At 45.7% G+C, this 17154-nt stretch overlaps 1 protein-coding gene across 1 annotated transcript in view; it reads right to left on the bottom strand.

The window, feature by feature from the left end:
• The window catches only part of CCN6 (cellular communication network factor 6), a 245756-nt gene that overhangs the window by 143577 nt on the left and 85025 nt on the right, over positions 1 to 17154 (bottom strand). The window contains exons 2-3 of the mRNA XM_069607851.1: positions 11217 to 11508; positions 5505 to 5747 (exon numbers count right to left, since the gene is read on the bottom strand). Coding sequence (XP_069463952.1) covers positions 5505 to 5747; positions 11217 to 11508 — 535 coding nt within the window. The remainder of the gene's footprint in view (positions 1 to 5504; positions 5748 to 11216; positions 11509 to 17154) is intronic.

The following is a 17154-nucleotide window of genomic DNA, read 5'->3' as shown; positions in this document are numbered from 1 at the left end:
GGTGCCATAAGGGTATCCCACGGGTCCGTTCACCAAACCAAAAGAGAGAGCTGCACTGCCAGGAGACCCACATGAACTCCTGCGCGGAAAACACGACAGAACACACGATAAAAAGCAGTAAAGGACAAGGATACGGAGGCCCTGTCCATCCGATGCATTTCCAGCATCACACCTTGGAAGCTCCCTCAGTGATTAAGTAGCTACCAGATTCCTATGTAATTATATGGTTCAATCATACAATCCATCATGCTTTGTAACTAGGCAGCTCTCTGAAGGTGGGTGCCTATTACCTGAATATTTCAAGAGCTTCCTTTGGGGAAACCCAAGTTCACATTTGTCAGTCATCCCTTTGAAATATAGGCACCTACATCTGAGAATGAAGGAAGCTCCCTGTCATCAGACCTGCTTTCTCGAAATGGGAAAGCAACGTATTCACTTTAAGTGAATCAAAAAGAAACTCAGTGACAACCTGAACAATAGGTCTGCTACTGTGCATGTTTTGAAAGTGGTGCTTGGGGAAATAAAATCCTTGCAACTCATAGAAATAAAATACTTTCCTCTCATTGTTGCTTTCAATGAAAAAGACAAACACCTGTGCATTGCAACAATGTAGCAGGCATTGTTCTACCTCTCTGACAAGTGTGGAGAAGGATATAAAGTTGCAATTCTTATTATACAAACACTTGGCACTCAAGAGTAAATACATGTAATCCTTCCAAATGTTTACCTGAATATTTATACACATCTTCAAACAGAGGGGCAACTAGGAAAGCACATAGACTACAGTGATGGGAATGAGAACAACCACTACACTCAGGGCAGTCTAAGATACAAAATAGTGACTGGACCTTATATAGCTTTAGGCCAGCCCCCTTAGAGACCACCTGACTAGGAGCACATGTCCCAATCAGGAAACAGCACCAACCCCTCAGACAAGCCCACCTCAAGCTATTCCCCGGAAGCAACACATAAGGGAGGAACAGTTTCCTGATAATAGAAAGCCATCTCAAGCAGCCTTTGTCAGTGTAGGGGAGAGCATGAAGCAAGATAGATCCTGGGGGACCCCAAGTTTGGCAACTTGGAAGCAGACAAACAAACCTAGAGAGATCTGGCTGACCGTCAGAGACCTGGATCAAGGAGGCTCTCAAAAAAGAGAGGAATACTAAGGTGGATTTTTGGTTAGAGCAGGCCCTGGTGTGTTGTGATTCCAGGGATGTGTAGAGTGAGAAGCGATACATCCTATACCAAAGGGAACTAGACAATAAAAAAGCGAGTAGTGATAGTGTGAAATAAAGGGAGTGGAACCATCTTGGAGGGATGGGCAACGAGTTCCATTGGGGAAGAGAGACTGAATTAGGGAAGAGCATTTAGAGAAAAAGGAAATAGTTGGTTTGGGAGAGTAAGAAGATACTGCCTTGGGTAGTGAAGGATATCAGATAGAGAAGGGATGGGTTATCAAGGAAACAAAATGAAATGGGAATAAGCCAGAGACTAAGATAACCTTTGAAGGAAATGGTAGTGGGAAGGTGAGTGAAGAGGACAGTGTAAGGCTGAAGAAGGACACTGAGGCGAAAGAAATTGTTGAGGTGACTTGTAGGGAGAGATATCATTTAGAGAGGAAGGATTGTGAGATCGTTGATAGAGAGATTTCTGAAGAAATTTGTCAAACGTGAGTCCACCGAGATGAGAGGACTATAGATATGAGGAGATAGGACAACCCTAGGAGAAAGTGATCAGAGAGGTAATGATAAAGAAAAGGACAGAATCTGGATATCGAGACTAAAAGGAGAGTACACCTCCCATGACAGAGAAGATTAACCTAGGATTAGACAAGACTAAAAAGCGAATAAGAGAGCCTCTTGAGAGGGGGAGATGAGTAAGAACACAGCCAATGCTTATGGTAAGCAAGACTCTTAACCTTCAAACAGGATGTTCCTAGCCCACCACCCCCACTGAACCACTAGCAGATGCCTAGGATACCGAGATCTGGCAGAACTCCCCTAAATACGTTTTCCAGAGCAACATAGGTGTGTGGCAGATGGTTCCCCCGAGGACTAGAAAGAGAATGCTTTGCAGAGGAAAGTGGCCTTCTTTGATGAGATAAGACTTGTGTGAATCATTCTGTTTGAACACAGGGAGCACTTTTGATCTTTGGACTTTTGTTGCCACTGATTTTAGTTTGCACTGACTTTTGAACTTGAACACTTTCACAGAGAACCACCTTTGGCACAAGAGGGGCAATCTCTCTTTCCTTGGACCCGCAGTTAGATCTCATTGATGTGGACCCTCAATTTAGACATGGACACTTTATGTTTGGCCACCTTATTATCTTCACACCCTTAGTGGGTCATTACAGTTTTGCTGATCAGGAAAAATTACCATTAAAATTGCCAGCCCTCAGCCGCTGGTAAATCAGGCCCTAACAGCAAATAAATGCCAGAATTACTGGCAGCGGTGTTACCGGTGCCAGTAATTCCAGCAATACCCTCCATGGAGTCCTATGGGACTCCAAGGAATGAGGATTTACCAGCGTACCCGGTATAAATACCAGGCTATCGTGTGGAGGAAATGGTAGGGTCAGTTTTCCGTTATCCCGCCAGAATTATCAGTGGGATACCGGAAAACTTGTAATAACCCCCTTAGTGTCAGTTTTGGTCAATCTTCCTTACTGTGTTAGTATACCTTTTGATAAGCATCCTGACACTCTAGGTTTCTGTAGCAGTTATATAAATAAAAGCCTTAAACTATATTCTGGTGTCTGTGCCTCCATTCTAAGATTGTAAGTGATGCCGCAGTCATCATAAATAATAGTAAGCATTTTCAGATGTTACATAACACAGTGCCCATTCCCCATATTATTAAACCTATATAAGGATTTATAGAGATGGCTAGACTTGAAATATCATGGGTGGGTCAGTTGTCAGGGACTTTCTATTAAAATAAACTTACTTCATAGGTTGCTATATTTAGTACAATCACTGCTGATAGCTATACTCCCCAACGTGTCCATCCAGGTACAGCAGAGTATTTTCATATTGATCTGGGAAGGTAGAGGACCAGGGATCTTGGGAAGGGTAATCATGACGGCAGTAAAGAAACAAGCTCTGGAAGTGCTCAATCTTGACAGATGTACATACGCACCCGAGCAAAACACTATTTTGGATTTGGTGGCTGCCATGGAATCCAATGCCTGGTTAGATATGGAACGGTTGTCACTTTCCAAACGTCTGAATGAAATGCCTTGACTATGGTATTGCAAAAAGGCTTTAAAATGATATATAGGATTATCTTGCATCCGTCGCCACTGTTTCAGGTTCGGTGGGGGGACCCACATTTTTCTTAGGCTGCAGTTGGCAATTGATTCACCACATGAAAAGCAGGTTGTCTGAACACCCAATCATCATTATGAACAAGAGAACTGCTATAGATTTTTAGCAATGCAAGTCAACATTTGGAGTGGGTGAACATGAAATATTCCAATACATTCAAATTAGGCACTGCCCCACTCACCTGGTAGCGGTAGCCTGACAACTAACCCCATTCCAAAAACAGAACAAAGTAGATATAGCTCATCATCCTATCTAACGGGTGTATGAGACATTAACATCCAGACAATATGGAGTTTAACCTTGCTAAGAAGGAATGGGACTATGATCTGTGCTGGGAGTTATGAGAGGAATCACCTAATGTAATTGTGAAGAGGACAGCCTTTGCCACACTCCCAAAGTACAGTGAAAGTCCATATAAATGTTGCTGTAGGTGGTATATGACCCCTCAAGGATTGGGCAGTTTCTTTCATATTTAGTGGGCTTGTCCTAAAGATCGCCTTTTCTGGAGGGAGGTGGTTGGCTTGAATATAGAGACTGCTTTGAACTTGATTTTTTTGGAATCCTAGAATGGTTTTTCTGGGGGATGTGGATGAAGCTGGCAGCTATCCTTTCAATCAATCAGGGCATTTGTAGAGCGCACTGTCACCAACGGCATCATGGCGCTATAGTGATGCAAGGAGACAACATACATAGGCAAAGAGATGGGTCTTAAGACTATGCTTAAACAGACCAAAGTCTTGTAAGTGACGGATCCATACTGGCAGTGCATTCCAGAGTGTAGGGCCCGAAATGTAAAAGGCCCAGCCTCCCACTCTCTCCCGACAATAGGCTGGTATGTTATGAAAGTACTGAATCTGTTGAGCGGAGTGCGCACCCTTAACAGTATAACTGAAACTTCTCCTGCAGGGCTAGACCCCTTGCCCATTCACTGCCCCATGAACAATCTTTTGGTTACTAATAACTCATTGCTTAGGGCCTGACAGCCTACCAGCAATGTAGTAATAGAAATCTGTTGATAGGCCTCCCCTGGAATTATGATCGATCAACATGTGGAAATTAGTTTTGAAGGAATGTTTGAAATACCCTCTCAAGCTATACAAGACATGGGGACTCAATGTAAGTTTGCCGGTATCCCGGTGGTATTTCCGACGGGATACTGGGAAACTGACCTACCATTTTTGTTGCCAGATATCCTGGAATTTCAGGTGTCGGAAAGGGCAGTGGGGATTGCCGGTACCGGTATTTCCGATGCTGGTAATACCGGCGGTTTTCTGCTGGTGGGGGCCTGATTTACTACCAGCTCTTTGCTGGAGGTAAATCAGTGACCCCCACTGGCACAGTTGTAGTTTTGCGGTGCGGTAAAAGTGTTGGTCACGGAATTACCGTCACTTTTACCTGAACTTTTCCTGCACTGCAAAACTTGTAATGAGGCCCAGGGACTCCAGTCCCGAACACTGTTAGCCATCACAAAACTGAGCTTCATGTGACAATATGTGTGCAGTCTTTATGAGTACATGTACACAGAAACTTGATTAACTAAAGATTTCTGGTAAAAAGATATATGTGGTGTATCTCAAGGGGGATGTAACTTGTGTTTAACACTTATTGTGGAGGCTGCATTTGCCAATTGATAACTGGGTTGATGTAGATGTTGTAAAGATAGGAGACGAATGCCATCTGTCCAAATATATCTATATTTTGTTCAATTTACTTAATGGACTATAAAATCAATAAAACATGATTTTAAAAAACAAAACAAAAAACACAGTATGCTGTAACATTTAATAATATAGAACTACCAAAATCAGTGCTCACCACATGTGTGCCAAAACCCAAAACATGTCCTACAAATCCTAATTAAAGACAAATTGAGGTGCAATTCATCAAGGTGAATTTTTTTAAGTTTTATTTTATCATTTAATACTAATTCTTTCAAGATTTGTGAAAGAGATTATTTTAATTGTTGCATCCGGCAATGATTTCAATAGCATGTTCCAGATCTTTTGGTACACTGGAACTTTATATGAGTGTAACACACATGTGCTGACTTGTATTGTGTTTTACCATGGCACCACTTCACCTTCACATACATCATATACACTGAAGTACGTTCAATGTCTTGATTTAGCAGTGTGCATACACACACATCAACCTGCCTTTGCTGAGCATACATACCTGGCATTAATCTGTAGCCTGCTGACTGTTGATGCTTCTTTAGTTCAAGACCACAGTTTGACTGGCCGGATTTCCTTACACCCTTCGGCCCAGGACACTGGCTTGCAGACAGTTCTTTTGAGAAAGCTGGTGTACATCCAATAGTATCACTCACACAGAGGCATTTAAAAAGGGGGTTGGGTTGAAAATCCTGGCCATTGTAATAAAGCACACCATTGAGCTCACATCCTACAGCTAGCATATCTAAGAAAGGAAATAAAACGCTGTTAGAGAGCCACCAGATGAGTCTAAGATGTCTGCAAACAAGACACGTCCCCAAAGCGATAATTTCTAATCAAGCCAATTTAAAATTAATTTCCAAACAGTTAAAGTGAAGAATCGTTCTGAAAATTGGGCCAAATGTCTTATTTATAAATATCTCAAAACGATTTTAATTCTGAGATGTCCAGCAAGCATCACATCTAATAGAAACCAATTTGTTTAAATTAAAAACAGGACTTCATACGAACACTGTGAACATAAGCACAGTCATGGTTAGTTGCTCCCCAAGTTCTTGTAAAATAGCTACAAATACTTTGATGTGGCATTCTGATAAACACACAGTGAGCTGTCCTCAGTGGAACCTCCGCTGTACTTACAAGGCCTGCCCATTTAATATTGAAAACAAAAGTGTGTACTGTTTCCTCACCTCCCAGAAAAAGAAGAAAATAAGGGCTAGCCTTGGGAGTTAGAACAGCTCATGATCCTTGGATGAATGTGCAGGGATCCATGTGGAGGTGTGCCTACTGATGCTAAATGCTGGAATGTGTCTGCATCCTATGATAGAAATTTAAAAACTGTTCATGCACAAAATGGCACTGTTAACTGAATAAAAGACAGAGAAAAAAAATAATTTTGCAGTGGTTACACATTTTCTACCCGATCAAATTCATCTGGAGATTAATGTACGCAAGACAAAAATCCTATGCTGCAAGGCGCGAGGGTCAAGAAGGGCAAATTCACCAAAATGGTTCTTAAATGGTGAAAGATTAGAAATTGTTGATAAATACAAATATTTGGGAAACAACATTAATAACCATAACTCAGATCAGCTGTACTTAGAGCTCAAAAGTGGAATAACAATTGCCACTTTGCAAGCACGAATAATTCACGCAAAGTATGAGAAATGTTCATGCTTACCAATAATAACTTTCTACATTTTCTACATACAAAAAGTGGCCCCAGCCATTCTGTACAGCGCTGAAACTAAAGCCTACAGACCAGAACTGCACTGAACAAAACTAGAAGGCTTCTTTTGGAAAAGACTTCTAGCACTACCAAAAACTCAACCTATGTGTTTACTTAGATTCGAACTAGGCTTATCATCATTGTTTATTATGTACATTTGAAAAGCTTGTTCTTTTTACAGGAAATGCCTCTTAGCTGAAATGTCAAACATGCTTTTGAGCACATTGTCAAGCTATATTAACTGTTCCGAACTTGCATTAGAATGGAGAAATCAGATTATCACATTGTTGACTGCAGATGACATCTCGGAGGATTTGCTACTATCAAATCCAATGTGAGCAAAACCGAAGCTATGGCAATACGACTGGATATGTACCATTGAGAAATGTAAGACTTACAAGTCTTTTAAAAACAACCCATTCATTCCAAAAATATTACACTCCACTGAATCGTACCTACTAAAATTCCCTCGCCCACCGTATAGGAATGCCTTCTCACGCTTCTCTCTAAACCTGTGAAAAACTAGAGAAATCCAAGCAAAACGACGTGAAATTCCCAAAAGCAATAACATCTGCAGATTTGGCTGCAACCAACAACAATGTGAAAATCTGCAACATTTACTTACTGACTGCCATGCCTTTTCGGAACATCGAGCTCCATACATGAAACCTTATTTTAAACATTTCAGGACAATGACACCAGAATCTATGTGGCAAAAGATTGTTCAGTCAAACATAGCAATGGTTGATTTGTTGATTAATGGTTCACTGGTACGCTATTTTCTCTATACTGATAAACTCATATTGTGTTTATCTGGCAACATTTCTTTTCACATTGCATTAATAGTTTATGCTCCAATATTATATCATTTGTTAATATATTTGTACATGTACTAGTGCCATTGATATCCTGTTTTCATATTCTATAATAATCTTGATAAACATTTATTAAACTAAAAAAACTAAAGTGTGAACCCTGTCATGTGTCTGTGGGGGTACACATGTAACAATGAAAGTTGATGGCGGGAAGGTTATGAAAGAATCTTAGCTAACAGCAAATGCTCTAAGCAGCCCTGGGGACTATCGATTTTAAGCTTGCCATGTGATTATAAAAGGGCAAAGATCATATGCATATCAGGCTTGGCCCCACACCAAAAGGGGCTGTCCATAAGAAACCCCAGTTAAGGGGGAGAACAAAAAGGCTGGACTTCGGAAGTAGTGTAACTGAAGAATATTTTACAACACAACAAGAAAATCAGAATTAAAACAAGGAACAACTGTAACACAAAGGTTCAAATCTCTATGGGTTGGCCATGATACAGTCTTGCCTCCCAACTGAGTTTCAAATTTTACAGGTTTTCCTGAGTCCTTCTTCTCTCATTCTTGATTCTTCTTTTTTGTAACGCTATCCTACTGGCCTCAACCACTTGACACAACCTATTTCTCTAAGCTCCCACACTGCCGGACTGAGTTTGTAGGATTTTATAACAAAGTGCTCACATCCCTGTGCTGGTCCCAGCTCTTTGGAAGGGTCTGCGCTTGTGCCCTGGAATGAGTGCGGACCTTGAATTGGAAGTCTTTAGTATTTTCAACTAGTTCATCTCTAAGGTTTTAGGGGCCAGACGAAGACTTTATCTGGCCTGTTGATATCTTGAAATTCATACCCATGCCTCTTTTGCTAGAGAACACTGATTGAGATAGTCAAATCATTTGTATATGTTCAGTGTGAGTGAATTAAGCTGGTCTACGTTAAAGGAATTGCTTCTGAAAAGTGTGCATGTGAAGGTAACGCCTGGGTCTGTTAAAAGCACACCAGCAAGTGGGAATGGTGTTGAGGGACAATGCTTGGGTAATACCGTATCACATGTTCCTGGAAATGCTGTGAGTGAACAATTAAAAGGCACTACTGCATCACTCCTCAGTGTTCGCATTGTAGGAGAATCTAACTGGGCCTTTGATGTGGGTTCAGGTTTCTCTCTTGGTCCTTGTTGCTGTCGGCTCACTGCCGCCAGAGTCCTCTTCCTGGGATTCTCTCTTGCCCTCAAAGCAACCCTGTGTTCCTTCAGGTATTTGGACAAATGGATGCTTCATTCTCAGGATGGTATTGGTGTTGCTTTGTGGGCAGCCTGCCGTCACGTATTCTTTGTGGTCATGTCACCACCTCCTTTTGGGCTCCAGCTCTCTCTGCTTCTTGCATCGGGATACACTGTGCCTCCCCTTCAGTGCAGTGCAAGCCTGAATGTCGCGGACTCCCTGGCTCGCTACTGCTCTGCCTTCTTCAGGTGTTATGCAGAAAGGTGGCCTCTGTTGCCTGCCTATGTGTTCCTCTCTGTCTGCGTTGTTCGGCATCTACTCGCTATTCAAAGTACTTGTCCCAGTTGATTGGAGACTTGTATTTAAAGGGACACATTCTTTCTACTTGATAATGGTATAGATTGGCCTTTTCTTCACCCAAGTCTTGGTACTTGTAAGTCCTTGGTATTTTAAAGAGTCCCATGTGTGCCATTATGTGTAATGGTTTTGGTAGTTCCTCACAGTTATGGGAGTCTTTGTCCCCTAAGGGACAAAGAGGTCGCGCTTGCCTCGACTCCTAGGAAGGGTGTTGTGGAGCGGGTTCACCTCCCTAGCCTCGCAGGGGGGGCTCCCCTTTGGATAGAAGAGACAAATAACCTTGATTCATAACAGTGGCCAGGAGATCCTCCTCACACTACCCCTTGGCCCTTCATCCTCTAGCTTGGCAGGATAATGGGCCTCTTGGTCATCCCTCTAGTGGTCCTCAAAATCAGGCAGGGGACTTTGTCACAAGCCTTAACAAGATGTGTGTACAAAGCATAGGTTGTAACACAAACACGAATGAGACAAATACAAAATCCAGCTCCATTCATCCTAATGTGCACCTCTTAGCTGCCACGCTATGGAAAATCGGATTCATCGAATCTGAGTTGGATTACTTGTTGAGAAAATATAATGTATGAGGATACTAAGCACTTTGGCACACTGGTTCTGAAGCCGTCACACTAAAGCGGTGCCACAGTTTATGATCACTGACAAAGTCAATGATGTTGCCATCAAATCAAAGATGGCAAAGGATATCAAATAAAGATGGAACAAAAAGGACAGGAGGTAGTGTGAGTAAGTATGTGCTTGTAGAAGACATACTCAAAGCAGCTGTGGATTAACATTGCAGGATTTAGAAGCAACAGTATGTGAGTAGTGTTTGATAGGTAGGGGATAGAAAGGAAGAGTGAAGAGAGAGAGTGAGAGAAAATATTAAATTTTCTTTTTGTTTTACGTTGGTTTGGGATAAGGTGCACCATGATCTGGCTGAAGTTCTTTACAGACTTTTAGCAGTATGACTGACCTGGCACAATTTTATAATGTTGAATAATTTGGAGGATGCTTGTTATGCTGAACATTTTAAAGGTTGTTCAATCCCACTGAGAGTTGCCATTTTCCTGCATTTTGATGAATAGCAGTTTATTTCTGGAGCTTGAAAGCAAGTGGGGTAATATCTTCCAACACGCAATCTACTCTGGCAAATACATGATGTTCTATTGTGCCTTTCAATCCGATTTTCCTGCTTTGAAATGGTTTATCTCGGTTCTCCTGGAGAGAACCTGGCCATTTGGGGTGTCTAAAGAGTTTTAGCACCTGAGGTAGTGGCAGTGGACAATTAGGTTGCCTGGAATACCTTGGAAACTACCCATGTTCTCCCTGGCCTCTGGCTACTCTCCACTGAGTCCACCCTCCTTCCTGCATATAACCTTGTGACCACATGCCCCTCTTGGAACCCTATTCGGTGTTTTACTCACTGCCACCCGCCCATGGCCGCCCCACTTACTCAGCACCTGCTCCAGCACCGTCTCTCTGCTGAGCCCACGGTCAACATCATGGCCGCCATAGGAAAAGTAAAGCGTTCTTTCTCCCTTTACTGTTTATTTTCCATGACAGCCATTTTTGTTTTTAGTATTTTCAGGGAAATTGGACGCGGTTGAAATTCGTGGCCCCAATATACCTGAAAAAGAAATATTAGCACGTCAGAGAAATGCCTGGGTACTAATAGCTATCACTTTGGTGTTTGGCAGCAAACTGGGCTGGTAATGGCGATGAGCCCAAATTGAGGTCCTTGCTTTGCTCGGGCCTACCTTAGAGGTGGACTGGTGGGCCGTTACCAGCCTTCCACTGCAATACCCAGGGTTGATAGCTTAAAATAAGCATTTCCCTCATTAAATGAGTATACAGGAAAAACTGCTTCCCAAGGCGAATCACATACTGAACTCTCTATTAGTTGGTCATTAGCCCATGTAAAATTATGTTTCAACCTCTTAGTAGTTTTTTCTGTCAGGTATATATCATTTCCTCCACCATTATATATTGCATGAGGACCTTGTATATTTTCTGAAAATAAAACAGAAATACCTATGAATGTGTAAAAAAAAAGCACAGAGAACTGTATAGGATCATTCATTTTGGACAAAACACTTACATTTGCACACTCCAACTTCATACCTAGGCTTGTCAGAAGAGTAATCACAGTACAGTCCTTTGTGGGGGTCACATACATCTGCTTCATTGCAGATTTCTCCCGACTGCTTGGCACAGGTTTTACAGCATCCGCAGCCGTCTTTGACCAGGCTGACCCCAGGGGGGCAGGTATGCCTGCGCGGGCACTTGCATGGCCAGTGGCAGTACTCTCTGCGCTGGTGGGTCTCAGATTCAGAAGGGCTTCCGCCAAGTTTCAATGCAGCATCGTCATTCCCGTGGACTCTGTAGAAGAACTTACACATAGTTGGAGTATTTAGGGATGTCCAGAGTTATCATAAAATCATTGTGTCAATATGCAGGAAAAGTGCAATTTAGCTTTTGGAAACAGATGTGAAAATCAAAACAGCAAATCATCCCAAGAACATTAAACATGTAATGAGAACCTGCCACGATGTCACCTAAATTAGTTCATATGTTAGGCTTTTTTCTGGCAACAATAATGCATCATGTATATCACGTATTGGGTTTAAGAGCACCCTGTAGAATATGAGGGGTGGCTGTTTTTCCTTAAGCATGTGTTAGGCCTACACACCCACTTTAGGTGGGTGTGTAGGCCTACCATATATGGGAACAGAATGATCATTCTGATTTTAAATAAAGGAGTATTTTAATAATCTCTGCAAAATGTTTGATGGTATTGCAATACATTTATAATATTGCTAATGATACTGTGATACTCTCAATGAGTCTGAACCTATTTGTTATATATGGCTTTTATTGAAGCCCAATATAATTTATAGACAAACTGATAAGTCACAACCCGTCGCTCTGATGCCACAGCAGTAATGTCAAACACCCTCACGCAGACCATCTACCTTACTCTGGTCAGTGCCGGTCAGATCCCTCCTCACGTCACTTCCCACAGCTCCTCCTAGCACCCAAGGCCATGCTGAAACAGGAAGTGATGACCCTCTTCGAGGAAAGATAATTTCCTTTCCTCTAATAGCGCTACAACATGTTGAAAGACACCCATATACAATATAAGATTTGTGCACCAGTCACATCATAGCAGTTAATATCTGGAGGATAGTGGAAAAGCAGGGCAAGGTGTTGCTATTTGCCAAAGCCACAGTCTGATGGAGCATGCAGTGGCACAGAAGTGGAGGACAACAAGGAGCTTCAAAAGGGGGAGTGGATGTTATGATGTCCTTGTTGGGCTCCACATCATCCTCCGTTTATGCCAGAAGCAATACGATAGTGGGTATGTCCAAGCGGTAGTTGGTAAGGGCCTGCTGGTCTTTCCATTCTAGATACGCCACCTAGGGCATGTACACCTTATGCGTGTATGGCCTTGGCACTCTTTGACTGGTGATTCTGTTGTTGGGGCTGCAGAGCAGGCTGATGGGATACCTGCTGGAGGCTGCAGGGCAGACTGATGCACTACATGGAATAGATAACTGTTAAGTACTGCAAATTAAAATGTTCTATTAGCAGTCTTAAGTTTATTAGATTTCTAGTTTATGTTACAATAGTTTTCCCGCCAAATGCGCTGATATGTTCTGTCGAAGAATAGATATTGCTCACCATTTCATTTGATATGCACATTTTGCCCATTGCACACAAAATTCTGGGGTCCCCTGACCCAGGGAACAAGAGCAGGCCTTCCACAACAGGGACATGCATCACATTATCAACATGCAAACAGTCTATGATGCTGACTTCCTCTTCAATCATGAAGATGCAAAATTCCCAGGGGCATCACAATTCTATGATCATGGCCGAAATCAATTTGATGCACATCATGGAAGGACTACAAAAATATGAGGCATGACTGCTGCGTGTGTACATGGTATCACACTACCACAGAAATGCATGTCATCATAGACCTATTAATCATGCAAACTTACAACATGCTACACTGTGCACACATCATCTTTGTGAGCTCACACAGAGTTGATGAAACACATCCTCCTGCGCCGACTGGTTGCCTGGTACCCTCAGAGTCTGCTCGGTACCAGGTTCCTCCATGATCAGTCTCCCCTGAAATGCCTCCGGACCTACCGCACACTTAGGGGTTGTAACTGTTACCCACAGTCCCCTGCCTCCTTTGCACTTACCCAGCTGTGCTGTCCTGGCTGTACTTACTCGGAGCAATGCTGCCCTGGTTGCACTTCTCCCCTTCCCTCTCCCTGGCACTCCCCCTCCTCCCTTCCCCCTGCACTTTACGTCATTGAAGGAACAAGTTACTTACCTGTAACTGTTGTTCTCCAGCATGGGTCTGGCATGGATTCACATGCTCATGAATATTCCCCGTCGTCAGGCTGGGAATCCTCGGTAAAGAAAAAACCAGTATCAGTTTCGTTTCTGATCTGTCTTTCGTAGTAATAACCAATCACTGGTCTCTGCGTCATACTGACCACAGCCAATGACTGCCCTCTACCTAAGCACCGCCTCTGGCAGCCATCTTCAGATTTGGAAGCACGTGAAGTGGCAGTATGACCAAGTGAAGAGCCGCAGAGGGGTAGGCGGGAGGGTTCGCATGTGAATCCATGCCAGACCCATGCTGGAGAACAACAGTTACAGGTAAGGAACAAGTTACTTACCTGTAACTGTTGTTCTCCAGCATGGGTCTGGCATGGATTCACATGCTCATGAATATTCCCCGTCGTCAGGCTGGGAATCCTCGGTAAAGAAAAAACCAGTATCAGTTTCGTTTCTGATCTGTCTTTCGTAATAATAACCAATCACTGGTCTCTGCGTCATACTGACCACAGCCAATGACTGCCCTCTACCTAAGCACCGCCTCTGGCAGCCATCTTCAGATTTGGAAGCACGTGAAGTGGCAGTATGACCAAGTGAAGAGCCGCAGAGGGGTAGGCGGGAGGGTTCGCATGTGAATCCATGCCAGACCCATGCTGGAGAACAACAGTTACAGGTAAGTAACTTGTTCCTTCTCCAGCATGGGGTCTGGCATGGATTCACATGCTCATGAATAAAGAATACATAGCAGTACACACATGCACAACCACGGGAGGTGGCAAAGGCTCAACATTAAGCATCACATCAACTCAACATTAAGCATCTTACCTCCTCACCAGGCTCACCTCAGGCGAACAGGTTGCGCAGCACTGCTTGGCCGACCCTCGACTCCTCCCTGGAATCCCGGTCGATGCAGTAGAATTTCGTGAAGGTGTGCGTCGACCTCCACGTAGCAGCCCTGCATATGTCCAGCAGGGGCACACCAGATAAGAACGCCGTGGTAGCTGCGATCGCTCTGGTGGAATGGGCTCTCGGACGGCCAGGCAGCGGTCGGTTTGCCAACCGGTGACAACACATGATACAGCCGGAGAGCCATCTGGAGATGGAAGCCTTCGAGAGAGCCTTCCCCTGATTGACAGGTCCAAAGTTCACAAAGAGTTGTGACGTCTTCCGAAAACCCTTCGTGCGGTCCACGTAGAACTTCAGCGCTCTAGCTACATCCAGCGAGTGCAAAGTCCTCTCAGCCGGCGACGAAGGCGACGGGAAGAACACAGGTAACACCAAGGGTTCGTTGAGATGGGCATAAAGGAGGGGTGCGTCCTGAGCACTACCCTCGTGTCGTGGAAAGTCAAGTACGGGGCCTTGCAGGAAAGGGCCTGGATCTCTCCCACTCGTCGTGCGGAGGTGATGGCCACGAGAAAAGCTGTTTTCCACGATAGAAACTTCAACGGGGCCGAGTGCAGGGGCTCGAACGGAGGTCCCATGAGCTTGGTCAGCACCACGTTGAGCTCCCACGCCGGGGCCGGGGCCTTCACCGGCGGGAACGATCTGAACAGTCCCTTCATGAACTCTTTCACCAGACGATGAGACCACAAGGACGTCCGCCCCGTGGTTCTGGTGTATCGGGAGATCGCAGCAAGATGAATCTTGATGGACGCGTGTGCCAGACCAGCTTTGGCCAGCGTCAGTAGGTACGGCAGTACTTGGGGAGCCGTAATCCGTAGAGGGTTAATCTTCTGTGCGTGGCACCAGACAGAGAACCTCCTCCATTTGTGTCCGTAGCATTTAAGAGTCGAGGACGCCCTGGCCTTTGCAAGAACCTCTCTGCAATCGGCCGGTATGTCGTATCCTCCAAACTCTAGCGCTGCAGGAGCCAGGCCAGCAAGTTCAGCGACTTCGGGTCGTGGTGGAGGATGGCGCCTCCTTCCCTGGAGAGTAGATCCGCGTCCGCCGGCAGCTTGATCGGCGGGGACGCTGACAAGTCCAGAAGGTCCGGGAACCATATCTGCCTCGGCCACGCAGGTGCGACGAGGATCATCCTGCACCGTGACCTCTTGAGCTGGTTGACGAGCCGGATTAGCAGAGGCAAGGGAGGGAACGCGTAGAGGAACAGGCCCTCCCAGGGGAACGAGAAAGCATCGCCCATGCTCCTCGTCTGGGGAAACCTGCTGGCGAACCTCCGGCACTTGGTGTTCGTCGCCGTCGCGAACAGGTCGATCTGGGGTGTGCCCCACCGTCGGAAGAGGCGATCCACCAGATCCTGCCGTAGCTCCCACTCGTGGCACGAGCGCAGCTCCCTGCTGAGTGAGTCGGCGATGGTGTTTTTTATCCCTGCCAGATGAAACGGCACCAGAAAAATCCCTTGGGCGACGGCCCAATGCCACAGGTCCTGCGCCTCCTTGGACAGCGCTGGGGACCTGGTTCCGCCCTGTTTCCTGATGTAAAACATGGTGGTGGTGTTGTCGGTGAAGATCCTCACCACCTTGCCCCTGAGGGACGGAAGGAAGGACCTGAGGGCCCAAAACACTGCACGGAGCTCCAGGACGTTGATATGCAGGGACTTCTCCGTCGGGAGCCAGAGTCCCCTTGCGTGCAGCTTTTCGGTGTGCGCTCCCCACCCTTCCAGGGAGGCATCCGTGGTCACAGTCTCCTGGTGGGCTGGGGTCTGGAAGTCCATGCCCGCCGTCAGGTGCGCGCGGGTGCCCCACCACCGTATCGCTCGTCGGAAACTCTCGTCGAGCTTGATCCTTTCCTCGAAGCTGCCCATCGTCTGGATCCAGCGCGCATCCAGGAATTCTTGCAACGGGCGCATCCGGAGCCTGCACATGGGAATGAGGTAGATGCAGGAAGACATCATCCCGAGGAGGGACTTGATGGACCTCACTTTGGCCGCGTCGGCCACCAACATCCGTTGCACCTTGCCCAAGATGGTCCTGGTCCTCTCCTCCGACGGGGAGGCCAGAAGGGACACTGTGTCGAGCCTCGCTCCCAGAAACAGTGCGACTTGCGCGGGCACCAGGTGGGATTTGGCGTAGTTCACGGAGAATCCCAGGTCCGTGAGGAGTTGGACGGTCCTTGCCGTGTGGACCACGGCGAGCTCCCTCGTCTTGGCGCGGATGAGCCAGTCGTCCAGGTAGGGGTAGACGTGAATCCCCTCGCGGCGCAGCTGCGCCGCCACCGGTGCGAGGCACTTGGTGAATACCCTGGGTGCCGACCGTAGTCCGAAGGGAAGGGCTTTGAACTGGTAATGACGCCCTTGGACCACGAATCTGAGGAATTTTCGGTGCCCCTTTAGGATGGGAATGTGGAAGTAGGCATCCTCCAAATCCAACGACGATAGGAAGTCTCCTTCCTCCAGCTGACCCAGGACGTGCTGGAGGGTGACCATCCGGAACTTCTGCGCCTTGATGAACTTGTTCAGACGTCGCAGGTCTAGGATGGGGCGCCATCCTCCCGTCTTCTTCTTCACGAGGAAGTATCTTGAGTAGACTCCGGAGCCCCGAAGCCTCTTTGGGACGAGTTCGATGGCGCCCTTTCTAAGCATCGCCTTTACCTCCAGGAGAAGTTGAGGGACGTGAAGTTCTTTCCTGGCCACGGGGGGGACGCGCGGGCACCTTCTTTGAAACTCGAGCGCGTGGCCCCGGGCCAGGGCGTCCAGCACCCAACGGTCGGTGGAGATG

Source organism: Ambystoma mexicanum, chromosome 4q, assembly GCF_040938575.1.
Source record: "Ambystoma mexicanum isolate Mex_15411 chromosome 4q, UKY_AmexF1_1, whole genome shotgun sequence".
In the NCBI taxonomy this organism is placed as follows: Eukaryota; Metazoa; Chordata; class Amphibia; order Caudata; family Ambystomatidae; genus Ambystoma; species Ambystoma mexicanum.
Note: the sequence above shows the minus strand (reverse complement) of the source record. Positions and strands in the feature narration are given on the sequence as shown.